At 43.0% G+C, this 22,680-nt stretch overlaps 1 protein-coding gene across 1 annotated transcript in view; it reads left to right on the forward strand.

The window, feature by feature from the left end:
* The window catches only part of LOC147121021 (ALK tyrosine kinase receptor-like), a 970,192-nt gene extending 948,601 nt beyond the window's left edge, over positions 1-21,591 (forward strand). Inside the window, exons 25-29 of the mRNA XM_085977636.1 lie at positions 1,501-1,593; positions 8,940-9,041; positions 10,321-10,455; positions 12,044-12,134; positions 14,077-21,591. Of these exons, the coding sequence (XP_085833762.1) occupies positions 1,501-1,593; positions 8,940-9,041; positions 10,321-10,455; positions 12,044-12,134; positions 14,077-14,883 (1,228 nt within the window). The 3' untranslated portion in view covers positions 14,884-21,591. The remainder of the gene's footprint in view (positions 1-1,500; positions 1,594-8,939; positions 9,042-10,320; positions 10,456-12,043; positions 12,135-14,076) is intronic.
* The last annotated feature ends 1,089 nt before the right edge of the window (positions 21,592-22,680 follow it).

Raw genomic sequence — 22,680 nt, forward strand, 5'->3', positions numbered from 1 at the left:
CTTTGCAGGCCTCGTGAAACCCGCCAGCTAATGCAAGGCGAGGATTGCTGGATCCAGGAGGTAAGTGCCTTTACACTTACCTCCTGAATCCAGCATCCCTGCCTAGCCCACCCACCCCGTGATCAGAGACCCACCCCACCCCCAGCCCCCAGCCAGGCCTCCGCTCCCCCCCCACCTCCTCCAGGTCTCCGATCCCCTAACTAGACCTCCGCTCCTGCCCTCCAGCCTCCGATTTCCCTCCTCCCAGGCCTCTGATCCCTATCATGAGGCATCCCCCTCCCCATGCTCCTCTGGCCCTCCGATGCTGTCTGCCTCCCCACCCCCCCCCCCTCCCCGGTTCCTCCTATCCCCGCTCCTCCGGCCGCCGGTCTTTGCCGACAACCCCACCCCCCGCCTCCTCCGGCCCTACCCGTGCTCCTCCTGGCCCCTGATCACTTCAGACCCCCCACCCCCATGCTGGTCCCGGCCCCCAATCTCTTAAGACTCCCCCTCACCCCACTGTTTCCTCCTCTCTGCGGCCCTGCCGCAGGCCTAACCCCCGGAGCTAGCCAGCCTCTCAATCTGGCTGGCTGCGGGTGGGAAACAGAGGCTTCCCATTGCAAATCAGGCCCTGTCGTTAAATTCAGCAGGGCCTGCAGGAAGCCCATTCTCCCAGGTTACCCAACCGCTTCGGAGCCGCCCCACACCCAACCTGCCTTCCCCATTAAAATTCAGCCCATAGGATCTCAGCAAAATGTAACAGTTAAAAGCAAAGACAGACTTGCATTTATATAGCGCCTCTCATGACCACCAGGCATCCAAAAGCGCTTTACAGTCAATGAAGTACTTTTTGAAGTGTAGTCACTGTTGTAATGTAGGAAACGCGGCAGCCAATTTGCACACAGCAAGTTCCCACAAACAGCAATGTGATAATGACCAGATAATCTGTTTTAGTGATGTTCATTGAGGGATAAATATTGGCCAGGACACCGGGAATAACTCCCCTGCTCTTCTTCGAAATAGTGCCGTGGGATCTTTTACATCCACCTGGGAGAGTAGTCGGGGCCTCAGTTTAACGTCTCATCTGAAAGACAGCACCTCTGACAGTGCAGCACTCCCTCAGTACTGTGCTCAAGTCTCTGGAGTGGGACTTGAACCCACAACCTTCTGACTCAGAGGCGAGGGTGCTACCAACCGAGCCACTGGCTGACACTGATCTCACCACCCCTGGGTTAGGAGGCAAAAAATCAGCCAGGATTCCTGCAACAATTTAGTATCCAGTGATCCCTACTGAAAGTGTATGTGTGTGAGTGTCAGGTGAGGATAGGATCAAGCTTGTCTCTGATGCTCCCTGAGTCGAATAGCATGCCAACACTCACTATGACAAATCACATATGAAGAATGGCTGCTGGGACAGTGAAGCCCTACTCCAGTATGAATCAACTCCTTCAGGAAAAGAGGTGAGGAAAGGAGAGAAAATCAGGGGGAAAATTTACCTTTCCATGTTCTATTTGTTGACAGGGATATAGCTGCAAGAAATTGCCTGCTTACTTTCAAAGGTACAGGAAGAGTGGCTAAGATTGGAGATTTTGGAATGGCTCGTGATATATACAGGTAAATGAAGAGAATAATTGTTACTGTATTTAATGATCGGTACTCTTACAATTAAAAACTCACTGTTAAAATAAAGCTCGATAACTCACATGAAGCACAAATTTTGACTGTACACAGACAACTTTGCTTATAAAACCTATTATTACAGTTCAATCTGCTTTTTCATATTCTACAAACATAGAAAAACGTGACAAACTTTCTATCAGAAAATAATAGAAAATGGGTTACGGCCTTACCAGGGGTTTATTGAACAAGGCAAGTTATAATGTGTGTTAATATTCCTGTTACTGTTTTTTTAAGTAATCAGAACAATAACACTGTAACCTGAGTGATACACAGGTTACACTAGTCAATCTCCTGTGGTATTGCGCACAAAGTCAAGACCAAATGCAACTTTCAGGTAAGGCAGTGTTAGAAGGCAGAGGATAATTGGACCATTACAAAAGCAAAATACTGCAGATGCTGGAAATCTGAAATAAAAACAAAAAATGCTGGAAATACTCAGCAGGTCAGGCAGCATCTGTCGAGAGAGAAACAGTTAATGTTTCAGGTCGATGACCCTTCGTCAGAACTGGAAAAAGTTAGAGATGTAACAGATTTTTAAGCAAGTGTAGGGGCAGGGAAAGGGGGGAGGGGAGAAAAGGAAAAAAGAAAAAAAAATTTTTTTTAAATAGGGGCGGTGTTATAGTCTGAAATTGTTGAACTCGATGTTGAGTCCAGAAGGCTGTAAAGTACCTAATCGAAAGATGAGGTGCTGTCCCTCGAGCTTACGTTGAGCTTCGTTGGAACAGTGTAAGAGGCCAAGGACGGAGAGATCAGAGTGGGAGTGGAGCAGAGAATTAAAGTGACAGGCGACCGCGGTGAAGCTCAGGGTCACCCTTACGGACTGAACAGAGGTGTTCCGCAAAGCGGTCACCCAATCTGCGTTTGGTCTCCCCAATGTAGAGGAGACCGCATCGTGAGCAGCGAATACAGTATACTAAATTGCAAGAAGTACAAGTAAATCGCTGTTTCACCTGGAAGGAGTGTTTGGGGCCCTGGACAGTGAGAAGGGAGGAGGTAAAAGGGCATGTGTTGCATCTCCTGCGCTTGCACGGGAAGGTGCCGTGGGAAGGGGAAGGGGTGTTTGGGGTGATAGAGGAGTGGACCAGGGTGTCACGGAGGGAGCGGTCCCTTTGGAATGTTGAAATGGGAGGGGAGGGGAAGATGTGTTTGGTGGTGGGATCATGCTGGAGGTGGCAGAAATGGCGGAGGATGATCCGTTGAATGTGGAGGTTGGTGGCGTGAAAGGTGAGGACAAGGGGAACCCTATTGTGGTTCCGGGAGGGAGAAGGGGTGAGAGCAGAAGTGCAAGAAATGGAACGGACACGGTCAAAGGCCGTGTCAACCACGGTAGAGGGGAATCCTCGGTTGAGGAAAAAGGAAGACATATCGGAGGTACTAGTATGGAAGATGGCATCGTCAGAGCAGATGCGGCGGAGACGGAGAAACTGGGAGAATGGAATAGAGTCCTTACAGGAAGCGGGGTGGGAGGAAGTGTAGTCCAGGTAGCTGTGGGAGTCAGTGGGCTTGTAGTGAATGGATAATTGGACCATGATGTACAGATATAATCCAGGCCCCATTTTAAAATAATATTCTGTCCTTATATAATATTTGATTTTATATTATTATAGTTAAAAATAACAAAACATGATAATTTGGGAAACATAGAAGTAGAGTTGGTTGCAGCATTGGGGTTTCTCTACAGTACAGGCTGAGAAGCTGGGAGACACAAAACTGAGGCACTGCAATGCTGCCACTAGCAGGAGAGTGTAATTACAGCATAATAATTTGCAGAGGCAGTTTCTATTCTATATTTGGACATGGGAATTTATAATCGAAAAGGTTGACATAAAACCGTGACAAAAATATCACAAGAGAAATTAGGTTCTGCAGACAGGAAGTGTGTGCAGATGTAAGATTTTTAATATGTATAGACACGTGCCCGCTGACTCAGTGATTTGTCAGGGAGCATGGTAAACCCTGTTGATAATGACCACACTGGTCCTAACAATTAAAGAGGTACTGCACTTGTATGCATTACCACATGATCTCAATGATTGCAAAGGGATAAATCTGTATGGTGATTGGTGCCTCCCACTTCTACCTGCTTCCTTGTGTATTCTCCTTCAAAACTGCAGACATTTTATATACTGATAGTAATGTTGTGATGCACAGGACTGGAAAAGACCATTTCCGTCATCTGCCTGGCCTCAGAGTTCTAAAACAGAATACACAGTGTAGGGGTGGTGTGTGGGTCAGCCTCATCACTGACTTATGAGCGGTTCGAATCGCTCCCACTCCCTTGATTCTAGACCTTGGGCTTATTTGGGGTGTGTGACAAAAGTGCAGCAGACAGCTGGTTTTGGTGCAAGAAACTTTGATCTTTATTCAAGAAAGAAAATACAACATAACAATCTTATACTCTAATAAAAATGGGGAACATTTTAATACATACAAGGGAAATACAGTAGAAAATACCTCACCCCTCCCAATCCCACTTCCTAGCTAAGTTGAACTCTAGAGGACCAGGGATAATGTTCACCAAACGAATCCTTGACAGTTGAGCTGGTTCGCAGTTTCGGGGTTCGCTGAATGTGTTGGTCGGTGTCTGCCGTACCCCGGACGCGGTAGAGGACTTCGACTGCTGGTCAGTCTTCGCGAGTCCGCTGATGCAGTAGGGTGCGTTTTGGATTTATGGGGTGAGTACCCACTTTTCTTCTGTAGAGATAGGGTTTAGAGTTCCTTTTAAGTAAAAATCTTACCCGGGGGTAAGTCAGGAATAGATTGTAGAGTGGAAAACTTTCGAATCTTCGGTTTTCTCCTAGTTATTTTCCTTTGGTCGCGGTGGCTCAATATTACCGGATTGGTTGGTGGTAATATTTTGTTGGTAATTTCGTAAGGCTCTTGTTGCCGCAATGTGTCCGATGATGTCCTGGGTCACTGAAGCTGTTGAACTTGGGTGTACGGTAGAATGCTGCCCCATCTCGATGCTCTGGTTTCTTCTTGTGTGTTGCTTCTAGAGAGAACTGTCTTCTTGAGAAAACAGGCCTTCAATTATACTTTGAGGGGCCTTCTAATCTGCGCGCCAAATCAGTCCCGGTTTATTGTTTGATTTGGGCGGGCTCGTTAATGGTAACTTGATTAGAAATGTGTAAAATGGTTTTGGGGTGCTGTACTGATTCTTCAATGAGCTGTTGAGCTACTAGTTAATTGTCATAGCTATACTCAGGTTTCGAGTCTCCTGTCTGAGCCCGAGATTTCTATGTCGGTTGGCGAGGTGATTTGTATTATGCATGTTTTGGATGGGTCCTGTGTTTTGGGTGGGGACTGCTCCTCCATGGGTCAATTGTTAGGATGTTAATGTCTGATAGGGGCTGAATGAGGTTACACAGTTCCCCAGACAATTTGATATACTCCAATACCCAAACTGTCTTTACAGAGGTTGATCCCATTCCCTGTTGCAGCCTTTTCTCCCTTTACAGGCCCAACATGCCTTTTAAAATGCCAAATCTTGGTTTCCGACCTTGAATCTCCCTCTGTTAGACCCAATGCGTATTTTATCATCCTAAAGCTTGTTAGAAAGAGTCCAAAGTCATTTCCTTAGGGTTTTCTTCTAGCTTTAGGGATCTGTGAATTTTGAGAATCTTACAACAGTACACTATCTACATGCCTCAATTGATTTTCTCACTAAATTCCAAGCCAACTCTCTCAAAATTACTCATGTTATCAACCTTGATTGGTTCCCTGGTCAGTTGACTCCACACATTCACCCCCTGTGTGAAATGCCCATTCACCTTCCTTCTTACATACGAACATACGAATTAGGAGCAGGAGTAGGCCACTCGGCCCTTTGAGCCTGCTCCGCCATTCAATAAGATCATGGCTGATCTGATTACTCCACATTCCCGCCTACCCCCTATAACTTTTCACCCCCTTGCTTACCAAGAATCTATCTACCTCTGCCTTAAAAATATTCAAAGATTCTGCTTCCACCACCCTCTGAGGAAGAGAGGTCCAAAGACTCACGACCCTCTGTGAGAAAAAAATTCTCCTCATCTCTGTCTGAAATGGGCGACCCCTTATTTTTTAAACAGTGACCCCTAGTTACATTCTCCCACAAGAGGAAAGATCCTCTCCACATCCACCCTGTCCAGACCCCTCAGGATCTTACATGTTTCAATCAAGCCACCTCTTATTCTTTTAAACTACACCGGATACAAGCCTAGCCTGTCCAACCTTTCCTCATAAGACAACCCACCCATTCCAGGTATTAGTCTAGTAAACCTTCTCTGAACTGCTTCCAACGCATTTACATCCTTCCTTAAATAAGGAGACCATGTGTTACATCCCATGCCTACTTGTGTGTTCTTGGAGGTAAATCATTTTTCAGGGTTCAACATGTTCAACATGTCGATTACACTTAAGAATCATGAATATCTCAATAAGATCCCTTTTCAAGATTCTCTTCTCAAGTGTAAACAAGCTCAGCTTCTGTAGTCTCTCCTTGTAGCTCAGGCATCAGATTGATAACTCTTTTTCCAGTGCCATGATATCCTTCCTGTAGTATAGACCAGAACTACATACAGTAACACAGACAGCAATGAACTAATAGCCTGTACAGGTTGTGATCTGTATTCTATTCCAGGTGACATACAGTTCAAAATTCTATGGCCTAGAAATTCATCTGGGGCTGTGTTGTAAAACGTGCGGTATCGGATCAGCCGCCCATTATACGCACTGCCTGATATTGCAGTCAATGGAACCGCCCGAGACGAATTTCTAGCCCAAGGTGCCTTATTTACCACTGTGACCGGTGGCTTCAATGATCTGTCTTTCTAAACCCATTTTTGAATTTTTCGTAATCTCTCTTAATCTGCTCCTATCCAATATGGTGCTACTACCGCCTCTAGTATGATCTTCTCTAGTACTATCCAACACACTCACTCCTTTATGCACCTTATTCCTCTTTTCTACTCCTATATGCTGGTGCCCATCACCCTGCCAAGCTCGTTTAAACCCTCCCCAACAGCACTAACAAACCTCCCTGCGAAAATATTGGTCCCGGCTCTGTTGAGGTGTAACCCGTCCGGCTTGTACAGGTCCCACCTTCCCCAGAAACAGTCCCAATGCCTCAGGAATCTAAAGCCCACCCTCCCACACCATCTCTCCAGCCACGCATTCATCTGTTCTATCCTCCTATTCCTGTACTAACTAGCACATGGCACCAGGGGTAATCCAGAGATTACTACCTTTGAGGTCCTGCTTTTTAATCTCTCTCCTAGCTCCCTAAACCCTGCCTGCAGGACCTCATCCCTCTTTCTGCCTATGTCATTGGTACTGATATGGACAACAACCTCTGGCTGTTCACCCTCCCCCCTCAGAGTGTCCTGCAGCCGCTCAGTGACATCCTTGACCCTGGCACCAGGGAGGCAACATTCCATCCTGGAGTCACGCCTACGGCCGCAGAAACGCCTGTCTACTCCCCTAACTATTGAATCCCCTACGACTATTGCTCTTCCACTCTTTTTCCTCCCCCCTGTGCAGCTGAGCTACCCGTGGTGCCATGGACTTGACTCTGGCTGCACTCCCCAGAGGAACCATCGCCCTCACCAGTACGCAGAACAGAATACTGGCTGGAGAGCGCGATGCACTCCGGGGGACTCCTGCACTTCCTGCCTGGTCCTCCTCTTCTGTCTGGCGTTCACCCATTCCCTCTCTGCCTGCACACTCTTAAGCTGAGGGGTGACCGCCTCTAGAAATGTGCTATCCACGTAACTCTCAGCCTCGCGGATGCACCACAGTGACTCCAGCCGCCACTCAAGCTCCGAAACCCGGAGCTCGAGTTGCTGTAGCTGGCGACACTTCCCACACATGTGGTCGTCCAGGTTACACGAAGCGTCCAGGACTTCCCACATGGCTCAGGATGTGCACTACACTGGACTGAGCTGCCCTGCCATGCCTCTATTTAATAGACTAAGAACTAACTTAGCAGAAATAAACTTAAAACTTAACAAAAAACACCCACGAGCTACTCACCAATCAGCTCCTTCCCTTGTGCCGATGTCACTTTTTATACTCTGATGTCACTCTTTCGGATTCTGCCTCTGTTGAGTTGCTGTCTCTCTCGTTCTGCTCCCGCTCTCACTCTGGTCTCGCCCAGCTCCGCTGCCTCCTCCCAAATAAGTCTAGACTTATTTTATTTATTTAATTAGTTAAAGTCTTTAATCAACGATTATTTGTAATTATATTAATTAGTTTAACTAGTTAAGCTATAAATTTAATACAGTACTCTGTAGTTTCCCGCTCCTAGTTTAAGCCACTGTCCTTGGTTAGGGAGAAAAATTCCTTAATACTCACCAACCAATCACCTACCTGCTGTCATGTGATGTCACACCTTGGTTTTTTGGACTCCTGGATTTTTTTCCTCTCTGCTCCAGTTCCCGGCTAGGTCTGCTCTCCTCGGCTGCTCGCAGTGAGATCAGGCCCCTTTCCGACCGTGCTCTTTATTTACTGGCCTCTGCTCCAGTTCTCGGCTAGGTCCGCTCCTCCTCGGCCTTTGGGAAGAATGGTTTACTATTTTGTTATATCTAGTGAACACAGGAGTTCTTCACCCATGTGATTTCACTATCAGCACCAGACATTTTATATTCGGAGGCTTTGAGATGATGCTGCGGAATGCTAGTGCACAAATGTTAATGTTTATTTGAAGTTCCTCACTCTGCTGTTCTAGCAGAGCTACTAACCCACTTTAATTAACTGGGTTTACACCTCCACTATTATCCCAAAGTGAAATGGCAAAGCCAGAAGGTTTTGTGCTCCCAGCAGAATGACTGTCCTGTGTACTTTAAAGCAATGCTGCCTAGATGGAAGAAGTGTTTATCAAAACTACTTTTGATCAGGGAAAGAGCTGTCCATTGTGTTTGTCAGGATCGTGTCATACACAAGTGATGTGGTAATTATTTTAATGCAGTAACGTCTCTTTAAATGTACAAGTTACTTGAAAACTTCCAGTAGATTACATGTAAACCAAGCCTTAAATATTAATCCTGTTTAAGAGTCACACTATGCTATAAAATGCAGAACATGTTAACATTTTGTCTGGAAAATAACCCTCAGAAGCAATGAAGTATTACTGACAACAGAAATACATGAAACTGGCTGCTTTAACTCACTTGAGTGCCAAACATAACTACACCTGCTGGCTGTTCTGTTGAACTACCACTCTACTATATTATTTGATCACTGCCTTTAACAACTGTCAGACAGGCTGTCAAATCACATTCGTTTGTTGTTTGACTCCACAGGGCCAGTTATTACAGAAAGGGTGGTCGTGCCATGCTCCCAGTGAAGTGGATGCCACCAGAGGCCTTCATGGAAGGAATATTTACCTCAAAAACAGACACCTGGTATGTGTGTTTGTGTTTCCTGAAAAAGAGAAAATAAAAAGGTTTAAGGTAACCACTAAAATAACATGCCTCAGGTTTGCAACTCTGACAAGCCATATTGTACCAACAGCACAATCACAGGGCAGCAACCAACAAAAGAGAAAGAAGGCTTCTCCCCCCAGTTTCTATAAGGTGTAGGTCCACTGGTCACCTCTCGAATCTTGGTTCAATTTCCATCTGCTCCCTCTGCATGATCTACAGGAAATGAATTTGAGCAGTCTCTGGAAAACATGAACCCAAAGCAAACCCCACCCCCCTCTCCTGCTGCCGCACCCCCCCACCCCCCCCAAACAAAAAAAAAATTGGGTCTTTATTCTCAGTCAGCACCAACTTACATTTCTGTAGTACCTTTAATTTAGAAAAGTATCCCAAGGCACTTCAGAGGAATGAGGAAAACAGAGGCTGAGCTGAAGAAGGAGGTGACCAAAAAAGAGCTACGTATACAGAGGTTTTAAAGGGAGAGAATTGCAGAGAGTGGGACCTAGAAAACTCTAAAGGATAGCTGTTGTGGGGAAAAAAAATCACACTGGTGCTGTCGAGAGGGTAGGGGAACTCTTCTGAATTGGGTTAAATACAGTCAGCTTTAATCGGCGTCTGGATTTGCTACTTAATGCTGCTGGTGGGAGACTCATTCCCCAGCACTGACAGCCATCATCTTGATGAGCACAAAAATTCACCTTAAAAAATTCACCAAACTTCACAAAGACATGAAGAGGGAACAACATAACTGGCAATAAGCATACTTTTTATTTTCAATTGGTAGCTTCTGAACCATTAATTTAATATTTGATGTATCACTGTGTGTGTTTTAAAATTAGCAGTGGGATCAGTAATTTAACAGATCTACTTCTAAGTTACCATGTCTTTTTAATTTGTTTTTAAATTACGGTGGGAAAGAGCCCTGAATTACTGTTGGCATGTACCTGGCAGAAGCCAAATGCCTCAAGACAGACGGGGAGGGAAAATCAGAGACAGTTGGCATTAGACTGCTCTTGTAATTGCTTCGAGCAGAGGCATGAAAGTCAGGTGCCTGATCACATGGCTTCTCAACTGCTGGAGGAGCATAGCCTCGTTAGACAATGAAAAGGAGAATGGAGAAAGGGAATAATGCAGAGTGTAATGCAACCTCAAAATGGAGGAACTTCAAGAGGGTGGCATACCCTTGAAAAAACACTGCAATGACTTTGATTGAACCTATATTGAACTGTGTAACAGACTGAGCATTGCTGTTTTGTTGCAGGTCCTTTGGAGTGTTACTGTGGGAAATCTTTTCACTTGGGTATATGCCGTATCCCAGTAAGAGTAACCAAGAGGTGCTGGAGTTTGTCACTAGTGGTGGCCGAATGGACCCACCCAAAAACTGCCCTGGCCCTGTGTACGTAAATTCTTCTAGAACTGTTTTGCGTCTGTTTCTCTGGAGGTTTTATACAGACAAATGAAATCTTCCTGCTATTCAATCCTCTGGAGTAATTTGATCCTGTCTTCTTCTATCGGTGTTATTGGCATTTCATTGCAGTAATCTACTTACTGACAGGCTGGGTACACAGAGATCATTGGTTAGATAGCATTCCATTTCTAAAATGGCCCTCCGATTGGCAGGCCAATAACTGGGATTTTGCCAGACTGTATGCAGTGTAATCTAACCAGAATTGTATATAAGAAGCTGCCTGCACATTACTATAAAGAGATGATGTTTAAACATAAAATAGTTTTAAGGAATTGAGAAAAAATTATTTTTTTTAAATATCTAACCTGACTCAAGAACAAAAGTGTTGGTTAGATATATATTACAGTAAAGGAATTGAGACATGGCGTATAACCAGACTCGTGTTTAAAAAAGGACTAACTGTATGAGTTAGCACATTGAGAAAACTTTCATCCAACAGGGATTTGCAGACAACATTTTCTTACAAGTGGACGTATTTAATTCTGAAGCACATTCCAAAATAAACGAACACATGAAAAAAATGAAATTACTTCTCCTTTACTGAGACTGAGTAATCTTGGAATATTTTATTTTTATCTTGAGTTGTCACTTGAGAACGAGAGAGTAATTAGAGGCTCTGGGCTGGAGCTTGATTAGCAGTCCATGGTCCTGATCACACCCACAGCGTTGACAGGTCTAATGGTGCACAGATAGACCACATTTTACATTAACTATGTCTCTGTAATTAAAGGGAATTTGCAAGCTCATTTATATATTTTTTCCCGTGGTAGTTAGGTTGGGAACTGTGAGAATGAAATGCATAATTAATGTGTCAAAGTGTAGCTGTGTTTGTGTCCATGGATTTAGGTTTGAAGCATTACAGTATTGTCCTCTAGTCTTTAGTATGTCAGTAGCCTGCTGCAGCCAGTTTAATGTAGGGCTGCCACTTTTTCTCAAGTCCAAAACTTGACAAGGACAGGATAGGGGCAAGGCAGAGGGCGGGCTCATGGCATCAGTTCTGATATTTTCTTTATTGCTGGTGAAAATTCTTGCAAACTGTAACGACTGTTGCCTCCACAAATGCAGCAGTGGGCGATTCTCCCCCCAAAAAATGTGCCTAGTAATCCATTACTGCTTCTTGAAGAGCCCAACAGAAAATGCCATTAAAAAAAACTGTGCAACACCAATACTCAGCCCCACAAATCTCCCCGTAATGGCACATTCAGACACACAAATGGCTGCTGTTGAAAGGGCACAATGGTACCACACACTGTTCAACTTGAATGAGGCAACCTTACTTTAGCTGAAGTTTGTTGCATCATTGGCTATTGACTTTATAGATGCGTGTATAAAAGCTCACATCAACAGCTTATTGAGAAACGTAGTTGAAAAATCAAGCCCTACAATGTAGGACATCACCAATGTTGAAAGAAAGTAAAAGGGAAGCCAAAATAAATTAAGTAGTAATTTCACAAATAGAAATAAATACCACATACCTATAATAATGTTCTTCCTACTTTAATTTTTAATATTTCAGTTATCGAATAATGACTCAGTGTTGGCAGCACCAGCCAGAAGACAGACCGAACTTTGCAACAATATTGGAACGAATTGATTATTGTACACAGGTGACCTTTTTATATATATATATAGATGATATATTTCGGGCGAGCTTACATTTATCTGAGCTACAGAGGTCATGGTGTTCCTAAAAAAAGAATTATTGGCATTCTTTGAGAATAATGTGGTGAATCTTATAAATCAAGACTTCCAGAAGTGTTTAACTAAGGATCCTTACAGAAGCCAAAATGGAAGTTCATGAGATTTAAGATGATGTTATAAATTGGATTATTAATTAGCTAGATAAAAGGAAACAGAGGGTCAGTATCAATGGCAATAGTTCCAGTTCATAGAGAAGAATTCCAAGGAACTGATCCTGACACTCTGTTGAGATGACAAACAGAGGCACAGAAAGGACTTGAGGAAAATCAGAACAAGCCTTAAATCAAAGAGAAGTGAAGAGAGCTAATTCATTAAATCTGTTCCCATTAGGAAAAAGGACAGGATTCAAATTTTTTCTTTAATCATGAAGTGGAGTAACTTTTAATTTGTTCTTGAGATGTGGAAAAAGCTGCCCAACCAGCATTTATTACTCATCCTTGTTGCCCTGAGGGCATTAAGAGTCAACGTAGTATGGTATTGGAAAAACATGTAAGCTTCAGACCAGGTAGGGGTGACAGGCTTTTATTAAAACCCAGCAATTTTCTTGGTGATTTGCTAGTGAATTTGCATTCACAAGTTGCATTGATGGGATTGTGAACTCATGACCTCTTGTTTGCTAGTCCAGTATCATAACCAGTAGGCTACCACACCTTTGTTTTAGGGGAACAGATATAAGGGAAGTGGACATGAAGAGGTTCTTTCTTTGAACCAAGAGAGCTGATTACACAAAAATGAAACTACAAGCTAAATATAACTTGAGGAATAAAGGGAGTGTAATAGTGGGATAGTAGATTTGACACCAAAACAGGAAGGAGATAAAAAGAAGTCTGATCAGGTGCGAGCAAGGACCTGAATAATGGGATGGGCAGAATGGTCTATTGTCATTCCTGCCTTCTTGTACTCTATTTTTTTATGTCTACTGGTGCACATCTGTGGCATTGCACATGGATTTATATGGATCAGGCTGGTAACCAGTACTCACCCAGTGAGAGAGTGCAACACTGAGGTGCCAACGCATTACCGGCACCCGGCTACCGACCATAGAGAACATCTACCAGAAACGCTGTTTACGGAGGTCACTGACCATCATCAAAGACCCTACCCACCCCAGCCACAGTCTGTTCGCCCCCCTGCCATCTGGGAGACGCTACAGATGCATTCGCACCCGAACGACCAGATTTAGGAACAACTTCTTTCCCAGGGCTGTCATCCTACTGAACTCCACAAATAAACTCTAAAGCCTGCACATCTGCCAATGCACTTTATTATGGTTATGTTTACGTTAATGTATTACAAGCCAAATGAATGTTGAATGTTTAAATGTCTTAATCTAAATGTACACTCTCGGGAGCCGCAAGCCTACATTTCGTTGTACTGCACTTGTGCACTAACAATGACAATAAAGTTGATTATGATTATGATTATGATTTGTGAGGGGACTGATAGTCAGTAAAGGGGAAACTGTGGTCATGGCAGTTATGATCGGTGAGGTGTAACCAATTAGGAAGCGGAAAATCAGACATTTGGCCAAGCAGAAAGAAGATTACAGACACATATAAAGAATTATAAAAATTTCCTTTCTGAAGATGGTGTTTTGCACTGGGGTACTTTCCCATGGGCACTTGCAGCCCTCTGGTCCCTCATCCAAGTGACCATTAGGGATCACAGCTAAGTCTAGTTTTTCCTCTTTCCTAACTTGGGAACGCTCATCCAATTGTTCATATATCAAGAGTGCCATTTATTTGTATTATGTTTAGTGCTTTGGGGGAGGTGTACATAAGTCGCAGTTTTTGTCATGTGACCTGTGATCCGGTGGTTAACAATATATTGTTTGCACTTTTTCCCTAGGATCCTGATGTAATAAATACTTCTTTGCCAGTAGAATACGGGCCTCCAGCAGAAGAAGAAGGAAATGTTCCTATGCGCCCAGATGACCCTGATGGATTATCGCCACTTTTAGTTTCACCAGCACAAGGAACAGAGAACGAAGGTGCATCCACTGACCCCTCCCCACCACCCCAGCGTCCGACCAGCCTCTGCCTTGGTGAACATCGGATCAAATTTGTTCCAAACGATACAGCTGTTGTACATACTGGAGGGCCAGCTGAGGAGGGGGCTCATGTCAACAAGATATACTCACAAATGAACAACTCTTCCGCTTTACAACAAGGTAGGGGCTCCCGTAAAAAACCCACCAACCTCTGGAACCCTACATATGGGTCATGGTTCACAGAAAAGCCCATTGGGCAAAACAACACTTTGACTGACAACAGACCCCCGGAAAGGGAAGACTCTGGTTTCCATGCCAGTGGCGCTTCTTCTACTACCATCCCAGCACCCAGGCCGCAGGCCTCTGCTGTTGTACTCGAACCTTCTTCCCTTGTCGCCAATACATTGGATGTGCCTCTATTCCGGCTGCAGCATTTCCCTTGTGGGAATGTGAGTTATGCATTCCAGCAGCAGCAACAGCAGCAGCAGCAGGGATTGTCGCCTGAAGTTACACCTGCTTGTGTTTCTTGTAAGGAAGATTACAACTCACACGTTAGTAAGGGCTTACCTGCCCAACAGGACCCACGTGTTCACCCTGTTGCCAATATACCCACTTGGGACTCAGGACTCTCTCTAGCAGAGGATGTAAATGTTACTATATTGTAAAGGAGAAAAACTAAAAGGTGGTTTTACTTAGGCAAGTGTTACACCAACCAAAAAAAAAAGCAGCAGCAAGTACCATTTGGCTCACAGGACTAGCGCAGGGTTTTTGGTTTAAATTGAAAATATAGTGAGAGCCACATTTGAATATGAGAAGGTACCAAGCCTGTGTACTGGCAATTGTGGGCTGAAGTTACAGGTACAAGAAAGTGACTGCAGCACTAACTGAGCTAGTTTATAGCGTTACAGTAACTTTTGAACTAATATAGTGTTTTTGAGTAAAAGTTCCGCAACAGACAAAACCCGCTGCACAGAATTCTCCACTGGTATTATTTTTGCTGGGCCTTTAATTATCATGTCCCATTGCTCACCAGCTTCAGCATATAACATTCTAAGGAGGGAGATGATTGGGTTTAAAAACGATGAGGGGGATCAGTAGGATCAAAAAGAAGAATGAACTTGCATTTGTATAGCGCCTTTCATGATCGCAATATGTTTCAATGTATTTCACAGCCAATCAAGTACTTTTGAAGTGTAGTCACTGTTAGAATGTAGGAAAATCAAATGTGAGAAGTTCTTCATGCAAAATCAAAGGGAGAACAAGGAGACTTAACACCCTCTAAATTATGCCGGGATCAGGCGGAGACTCAGCCTCTTACAAGGCCAAGTGGGAACTAAGGCACTAGGCCGACACCTGGTGTATCCAGATCCTGGCCTATTTTCTGGTCCTTTTGCCACACTCCCACCAGAGTTACAGCAGTGGTGCACTGGAAAGGCCTAGAATTTCAGTCTCAGCATGTAGGAACAAGCAAAACCCATTTGGCCACATTTAAGTCCTTATTTGACCATTTATTCATCTTTTTCATATCCAAATCCATTTCCCTCTCATTCCTGCTAAATTTGGAATTGTTCCAATTCCCTTTAAATTCTTCAACAAATAGCAATGTTTTGCACAAGTCAACAATTGTAAAGGATATATTTATAAACTGAACAAATCCACAAGTCAAAGTTAATGTAAAGAGTAACTTCTTCAGACTTAGATTGTTAATAATTAGCCTACCATAAAATACACTGAATGTGATCTGGTTAAAGTTGGTTAAGTTGTTTCAGCAGCCATAGAACCTTGGTTTGACTAGATAATAATTTTGATAATTGTAATAAATGAAAGGGTGACTGTGCCCAATACTCCTATACATATATATATCTTCTTCCACATTTAAGTACTAAACCTTCATCGTGAAGATTTCAGTTCTTTTGAACTCTTAGGGCGCGATCTTACCTTTCGGTGCAAGTTGGGAGCGGGTCAGCTGCCTTCCGGGTTCCGATCCCGCCTCCAACGACACCTGACGCAGATGTAATTTTACATCAATTGGCCTTGTTAAGCCCGCCCTGCGAGCTTGCCGGCCAATTAAGAAAAGCCGGTGTCAGATGACGTCAGTTGATGACTTGTCATCTGCCAGTTTTCTTAAAGGGGACACGCACATTTTTTTTGACAGATGATTTTTCAGTGTTTGACAACATTGAGGTGCTGCAAACACTGCCAATCACTGTACAAAGGTGAGCCCTTGCCCCCAGGCTCTCCAGTGACTCTCTCCTTAGGATAAAACAGATGGCAGCTGCAGGTGAGGTTACAGAAGCAATCTGTCACTGGTGAGAGAGGTTCTCCCAATGAGGTGGGACTACACAAACACTTCAAAACTTGTTATCTACAGAAAAGTCTAAATACATTAAAAATGATTTTCCCAACATTTTCTTACCTCTGAAACTCACCAGTGTACCATTGGATCCTTCACACCACTTCTGCAGCTGTCATCAATGCACAAACATTACAGTAGACCCACAGCATGCCACACTTACCCTGGTGTGGTGTCCGGACGTCAGAAAGCCCACAGTCGACCTGTCAAAATTGAAAAAAGCCTCTTAACTGCCTGTTAACTACCTGTTAACAGGCAGTTGAGTGCCTATAATCCTCTTCCCACCGCTAGGTGTCGGGTCCCTGTGCAAATCAGAGACCCGACATTTGGGAAGATTGTATGGAGGCGGGTTGACAGCAGGTTCGGGACCTGCAGTCAATCTTTGCAATTTTGCCAGCAGACCCACCTCCAAACCCGCCCCGAGTGCTGGCAAAATTCCCCCTTACTATCTCATGCAGTGGTATTCGGATGTTGAAGTGATTAAATATACAAACCCCATCATTGCTTTTTCTGAAGGGCTCCATGCTTCATTACTGAAAATCTCAATCCTTTGAACTAGTGTTCACTCCATTTCAACCCACTTAGATCTTAGGGATAGTTGCCTTGCAGCACCATACATTGTAGACATGAAAATTATCTAGAGGTGCAGAATTTTCCAGAGTAACACCATATTCCCTTAATAGATTTTTGGTAGTATGTTTTGAGAATGTAGAGTTTAGAAGTAATTTATTTGAAATAATGTTCAGGTTAAAAAGTTTTGGGTTGTATATCCCAACTGGATATTTGTTAGGGCTGAATGGTCTTTCTTGTATTGTTAATATATCATCATGAAACACTGGCCTCGATTTTAATTTACAGGTGGCAAGGACACCCACCCCACAACTCTTTAAATATGTTGATCAGCCTCCGATTTGCTATTTTAACCTGAGGCCTGAGCGGGGCTGCACTGGTGGCTTCCCCACCAAGCAGCCAGGGCCAGAGGTAAAGTTTTAATTTTTTTTTAGTTTCCTTCTGAGCCAGGAGGAGCAGCAGAGAATCCCCTCCCGACATTGATTCCTGCCAGGTTCAGTCAGGAGTCCGAGCTTGCATATGTAAATGAGGTTCGGGGAATTAAAACCTCCAGGCCTCAGCATGCAAGCTTGTCGCTCGCCATTGCCAGGGGTGGGGGGAGGGCACCTTCCCCACCCTGAGTTCAAATCGAGGCTGCTATTTCTGGAGTGAGTTAATGAATTCTGTGGGGAAGTACAAAATTAGCAACAGAAAAAGAATCTTAGGTCCTACAAGCCAGTACCTTAGATCAACCTCACTATTTTACCATATCTCTCAATTACTTTTCTCAAGAAATACATTAGTGTGTTGAATCTATTGTACTGTCTGCTTCAGTGCCTTTCCCTGATACCATTCCATAACTCTGGTTAAAAAAGTTACATTTTAGCTCACCTACTAACCCTTACTTCCTCATGTTTAACTTGAAATAGAAAATGAGACCAGAGAATTGTAAGTTTGTATCCCAGTATCAACTGACATTGGGATTTTTTTTGTTGGGGCAAGGTATACTGAACGGGAATGTATATATTCTGGTTGTTATTTCTTTCAGTAACTGTTCTGATTTTATGGAAACAATTTGCCTACATATTACTGCACTCCAAAAGTCATTAATTGTGCGAAGCATTTTGAGATGTTTTGATGCTCCATAAATGCAAATATCTCTTTCCTTTCCTTTGTTGAAGGAAAATCCTGTGTAAAGTCCTGTGAGACAGGATTCAGGTCAGACGTCTTCATTCATCTGACCTGTTCAAAAGAAATAAGGACATTATTTGAGAGTCTGAACTTTCAGCTGCCTCAGAGAGAGCCGATCTGTTAGTAACTAGGAAGCCAGTTTTTGACTTGCCATAAGAAAAAAAATTGCAACTGACTGAAAGAGACCAACAGGTTTACAAAGTTAATGTTCCACTTTGGGTACAAGATCTACAAGCTGTAGGGAGCTACTATTCTCACAGAAGGTACTGAAATCTCTAAATAATATAAATGTTCATTATGTCTGTTTCAACACTGTTCAGAAACTTCTTGTCTGGGTGAAACTGGCTCCTTATTGGTTGATACTGACTGCATGGTCACCAAGCCAGAATACACAATAACTTAGAACATGGTGGTGTCAGCGTACGACCTTTCTGCACAGGGTTTACCAGTTGCAGCTCCTCCCCGGTGATCAGTTGGCACTGTAAAGTTATTATTAGATGCATGGCCCTATGATTGTTTTACACTGAGCTTAGTTATCAGTTACAATGAATAGGTTTTGAAGTCATGTATTTTAAAAGAGTTGGATGTTAAAATTAAAATCAATAAAACCTAGAAATTGCAATATTAGTGTAAGAATGCTTAATACCTTTGTATCACATTTATTTATCATCTATTTTAACAGAGGCATTAACCTATTTATTTTAAATAGGATGACATCTCCAGTAAAATAGTGAATAGAAGTATGTCACAGAATGCTAACATTGCAAACAGTAATTTCTCGGCTTAAAGCATTAATAATTTGATCTTTAGATTCTGATTGCTGAAAACACACAGTAATTTTTTTGACCTAATGTGTGTTAATTTTAGCAAGCCCACATTTGGAAATCAGAACTTTAAGCAGCAAAATTATCCCATCTGGTATAACACTGCGTGAATGTATATTTATATATATATATATATATATATTTATTTAAATATCATGGCGTAAAATTATTGATAAATGATTCCTTCAGTTCTTAATACTTTATTTATGGCATGTAGTTCCTTCAAGTTGCTGAGGTAAATAAAGATCTACCTGTTGAAGATAAAAAGATTTTCTTGCCAAATGTTTTAACAGTGTTAACCATCAGTTGTTGAGCCAGAGTTATTATAATTTTCATCAGGCTGTGGGAAGTCTGTCGACTGTTCATATGCCTCATTACAGGTCAGTGTAAATACATTAGGTCAGTTGGCGTCTGAAAGAGGAAGACAATTGAAGGTCTTGCATGTGATTCTTCATCATGAAGGGTTACACCTGAAATATTAGCGTGTCCTTTTCTTTCACAAGCTTGGTTGAATGATCTCATTCTTCCAGAAAATAACTCTAGGATCTTCCCATTACAGCATCTAACTCTTTTGTTAAGAGTCCAATATCTAAGGTCGCTGTGGGCTTCTAGCATTTTATGTTTTTTTTCAGATTTCCAGCACTGTTGCAGATGGCACTGGCTGCAGCCCATCTGTATACCAACGAATATACAAATAATCGTCAAAACATCCTGTGAATTTCAACCACTTTGCTCCCTTTCAAAGGTGGTTGGACGATATTTATCTCCATGTTAAACAACATTAATTGTATGGAGACTTTCCCACTTAGTCTATATTTTAAATGCAATAACCATCTCTCCCTGAACAGTATTCACTGCCAGTGTCAAGTTAATAAAAAAATATTTCCCCAAATATTCAAAATGTTTTTTTACTTAGATGCGAAATTCAAACTCTAAAATATGACAGAAATCTACCACCATTTTGGTGAATCATTTGGTGGGATTTTCAGCATTCTCCGTGAGAGTTTTAAAAATATATTTGAATGTGCTTATGTTGAACATTTTTTACCTGTGCTTGAAAATATAGAAATGCAATGTTATTTCAATTGTTACCCACACCAGTTCCAACTTTGGTTTTGGGTCAGGATCTAATAATCACTAGTACATGTACACTATCAATTACTGATTACATTTTGATTTTTTCAATGACAAAATCGCATTCATGCACCATTTTTTGGGGGTATTTCCTGCAAGGTCCTATGGAACAATAGAGAAAGCAGACAAAGTCATTTCACTTTAAATAGTTTGGAGCTTCTACTGTTTACTTTGCATTATATATGTACGTAAAACAAGAATGTCATATCCATTAACAGTGGGTTACTAGACATTTCTAGCACAAGTGAGTAACCATCCTGATTGTTATCTCTTCTGGAACGTGCATGTGTGAATTTCAGCTGAGAAAAAGAGTGGCTCATCCCTTCTGTGGTTGAATAGTCTTCTGATACTCTGTTTAAACTCACACATGAAGGATATCCACATGGGTTATTTATTTAGATCTACATTTATTTAATCTCTTGAGATCACAAGATAGCTACAGATGAGGAAGGCCACTTAGTCGATCTTAATGCAGCCACTTCGGATTGGGCTCATCTGTAATCATGGTTGATTAGTCTCCATGTTTCTCCCTGACCCCGATAGTCAAGAAAACTCTACAATATCTGTCTCCAATTACAGCACCATTATTGCAGTCAGGGTGTTTGCTATCAATAGTTATATTTCCATGGTCTAAGCACCACAGAAACCACCATGTCCCATGGAGTATGCGCACTACATGAGGAAAAGGAATAGATTATCACGATAATACTGAAAATCTCTGCTGCAGCCAGAGAGCCTCGCGCACTGTCAGCATAAATCAGAAATTTGGGCACACATAAAGAAAAGACTAGTGAACAAATAGTTTACAATTATGTATCTATTAAAAATCAAGACAGTGCAATTAAGATCATAAAATGAGCTACTTCAACACTGGAGTTTAGTTCCCCATTGAAAAGACATAAGAACCTTAGTTTGGACTAGCTTTCATGTTGTTTCCCCGTAAACTGAAGATAAGTAGGCCCACGCGTGACCACTATTTCAGTCAAACTTGTTTTAAATAAATGCGTTACATTTTATTATAAGGAATACAAACAGAAAATTCTGGCAATGCATAAGTCTGAACTAAGCGAGTCCAATCATAACTGCCATTTTATATGTTCACCGTACTGTGAAATAAAGCAGCTTCTTGATTCACATCCGGCCTCATCTTGCCAAGTATTTGTTTGGTCAGCCTTTGGAGAGAATGAAGAAACATTCATGCGCAAGACACAAATATCCAGTCCAGATCACAAGGGGATGCTATCGTTACGTCCCTAGGTTATGCTATCATGCAGGGTAATGTAACCTCCATTAAAGGCAAGATCCACAGACCACTTACATTTTTTTAATTCATTCACGGCATGTGGGTGTCACTGGCAAGACCAGCATTTATTGCCCATTCCTAAATGCCCTTGAGAAGGTGGTGGTGAGCTGCCGCCTTGAACCGCTGTAGTCCGTGTGGTGAAGGTACTCCCACAGTGCTGTTAGGGAGGGAGTCCCAGGATTTTGACCCAGCGACGATGAAGGAACGGCGATATATTTCTAAGTCAGGATGGTGAGTGACTTGAAGGGGAACTTGGAGTTGGTGGTGTTCCCATGTGCCTAATGCCCTTGTCCTTCTAGTTGGCACCGGTTGTGGGTTTGGGAAGTGTTGCCAAAGAAGCCTTGGTGAGTTGCTGCAGTGAATTTTGTAGATGGTACACACTGCAGCCACGTTGCGCCGGTGGTGGAGGGAGTGAATGTTTAAGGTGGTGGATGGGGTGCCCATCAAGCAGGCTGCTTTGTCCTGAATGGTGTAGATGAGTGTTGTCGGAGCTGCACCTATCCAGGCAAGTGGAGAGTATTCCATCACGCTCCTGATTTGTGCTTTGGTGGTGGTGGAAAGGCTTTGGGGAGTCAGGAGGTGAGTCAATCGCCGCAGAATACCCAGCCTCTGACCTGCTCTTGTAGCCACAGTATTTATGTGGCTGGTCCAGTTAAGTTTCTGGTCAATGGTGACCCTCCCAGAATGATTCAACAATGGTAATGCCATTGAATGTCAAGGGGAGGTGGTTAGACTCTCTCTTGTTGGAGATGGTCATTGCCTGGCACTTGTGTGATACGAATGTTACTTGTGTAGGAATGTCCAGTTCCTATCAAGAGACTGAGGTCGACTCAGGCGATCAAACAAACGATGTTTAACGTAAAACTAATTCAGTTTAACAAACAGTTGCAAGAGAACTACGAATACGGTCTAGTCAGTTCGGAGGCTCCACGAGGACTGCTTGGGTGGTCCCGTGGCTGGCGTCATGACGTCATCACGTTTTTCCCGCCGGTGGGGGATCACGTGATGAACGGCGTGACATCATCGCGTTTGCCCGCGCTCTTAAAGGGACCGTGCTCTGTACATGCAAACAGTATATACAAAGATACAGACTCAGGCTGTAGCTAAC

Source organism: Somniosus microcephalus, chromosome 3 (assembly GCF_052327205.1).
Source record: "Somniosus microcephalus isolate GS21.2 chromosome 3, FLI_Smic_1.0, whole genome shotgun sequence".
NCBI classification, from domain to species: domain Eukaryota; kingdom Metazoa; phylum Chordata; class Chondrichthyes; order Squaliformes; family Somniosidae; genus Somniosus; species Somniosus microcephalus.